Consider the following 2,349-nt stretch of genomic DNA (forward strand, 5'->3'; position numbering starts at 1 on the left):
GGATCATCAGAACCATCAGGACCATCAGAACCATCAGGATCATCGGGATCATCAGAACCATCAGGACCATCAGAACCATCAGGACCATCAGAACCATCAGAAGCATCAGAACCATCAGGATCATCAGAACCATCAGGACCATCAGAACCATCAGGATCATCAGAAGCTTCAACAAAGTCACCAGATCCTTTAAACCATAATCCGTCCATCCATGGATTCAGACCTGCACCCACCATCCCTCCTGGGCCTACAGGTGCAGGTCTGGATCCATGGATGGAGGAAGCAGGAAGCAGGGCTTCATTTGGACGGGGTGGACGAGCAAACACAATGGACTAAATATAAAGGAGCACATCTGGCTGAAGTGAGCACAACTGGTTTCATTGACAGCTTCGGTTTATGGCCTGACGCTGACTCTGGGCACCACCGAGGGGTTTCACTGCTTTTTGCTGAGCAGCTGGGTAACGTGACCGGACCAGAGCCGGTTCCAGAGCTTGGTTTAATGGACCGGCACAATAAGGAACCATCCTCTACGAGCAGATTGGCCCTTTAAAAGGAAGAAGCTGCAGATAACAAGCTGTTCTCCAGAGCCTGAAACACAACATGCTAAATCAAGCACATCAGAACGATGTTTGGTAGAGTGAAGCTCAGGCTGAGGGAGGTGAAGCTGCTGCTGCTCTTATTTTATTTCTGGCAGTGAAACAACTTGAGTGCGGTCTTCGTGTGATTCAGGGTTCACTCACCGAGCTCTCAGAGTGCTGACTGTAGACTTATCAATCCTACAGAGAGAGAGAGAGAGAGAGAGAGAGACACCGTCAACATGTGGTGCACTGAGCGCGCTCTGATAACAGCAGGAACGTTAGGACGTTGCCGAGGTGGAGGACGAGATTTCTATCTGCATTCTCTATTAACCTCAGTAACCTGAGTGAGGTGTGAGGTTCACAGCAATAAAACCTGTTTATTAAAGTGCTGCAGCGCCACCGAATCAGGCGTGTTTCTGTAATGACGGCTGAAGCGCAATAAAACAGCACAAACCAGCAGACGCATGAACCACTGGATGACTTCACAGAAAGTCATCCAGTGGTAGAAAGTGGGTTCCTGAGGCTACGTCCACACTAAGCCGTTTTTGTTTAAAAACACCGTTTTGGCCTCCCGTCCACACTGAGGCGGCGTTTTCCTCAAGGAAAAACGCCGCGTTTTGGAAACGCTCTCGAAAAACAAATACATTTCAAAACGGAGCTGTCCCGTCGCAGTGTGGACACTCGAACACGCAGACTTTCTAAAACGATGACGCATTTTAGTCGTGTGATGCAGTCATGTGACCAATTAAACTAAGACAGCGGAGGGTGTTACACAGCAGTGGTTTTGATTGGTCTCAGCTTTGACAGCCCTGTTACAGATTAATATCAGTCTGTACGTGCTGCAGATTGCTTTCCTTCTAATTCTTTAATCCTCACTGGCTTTTGCGCATGTGCAGGACTGCAACGTAAGTGTTTTGGACCGTTTCAATGTGGACGCACAACTCTTTGAAAACGCTACTGTGGACGCGGAGCGTTTTCAGATGAAAACAGCGTTTTCAAATCTATTTGGGCTGGTGTGGACGTAGCCTGAGGCACAGAGGTTTTGACGTGACGTATAGGGACAGAACGGGACGTTTGTCTCTCTGTCACCGACTGCGTTTCCATAAGTTCGACCTGAATGGCTGAGCTCCTCAGCCTCTCTCTTTGCCCCACTGCGGGGTGACCCAGGGACTTGTTTGGGCTGAGCACGCCCCCTTTTACCGGGCTCGGTCTCCTGAGCACCACACACAGGTCTGACTGGAGGGTGGAATCCAAACCACCCAGGGTGTGAAATAACCGCTGTTCATCAGTACCTGCATCACACCTCACTCACACGGTGTCCTTGGAAGTGCTGATGATAAAGCATCCAGACGCTGCACAGACATGACTCATGTCTCATGTATGCTGTAACGCAGGTCTATCTGTCATACACACCACAGCGCTCGTCACTGATAGACTCTGACACTAGAGCAGGCGACATGACCAAAAATATTTATCACAATATACGTTTGAAAATTTGCGATAACGATATAACTGACGATATAATTGACACGAGACAAAACACAACTCCACAACTTTATTAGTGCAAAAACCCATCAATGTATTTTCACTTAACCCTCCTGTTATGTTGGCTTGAAGGAGCACTGATTACGTTCCTGGTCAATTTAGATTTTTTTCGCTTTCTGTAGTGATGCAGATGACATGTGACATCTCTTCTGTTCTGGGTCAATCTGACCCGCAACATAACAGGAGGGTTAAACAAGCAGCTGTTTTTTTATGTGCATTAAAGTTA

General features: G+C 47.8%; 1 protein-coding gene across 2 annotated transcripts in view; it reads right to left on the bottom strand.

Moving 5' to 3' along the window:
• Positions 1 to 2,349, bottom strand: part of rap1gap2b (RAP1 GTPase activating protein 2b) — a 57,654-nt gene that overhangs the window by 49,020 nt on the left and 6,285 nt on the right. For both annotated transcript variants that reach the window (XM_013915195.1, XM_005750253.1), the window contains exon 2: positions 741 to 776. In XM_013915195.1, the coding sequence (XP_013770649.1) occupies positions 741 to 776 (36 nt within the window). The remainder of the gene's footprint in view (positions 1 to 740; positions 777 to 2,349) is intronic.

This window comes from Pundamilia nyererei, unplaced genomic scaffold, assembly GCF_000239375.1.
Source record: "Pundamilia nyererei isolate P.nyererei 1_Seehausen unplaced genomic scaffold, PunNye1.0 scaffold00266, whole genome shotgun sequence".
In the NCBI taxonomy this organism is placed as follows: Eukaryota; Metazoa; Chordata; class Actinopteri; order Cichliformes; family Cichlidae; genus Pundamilia; species Pundamilia nyererei.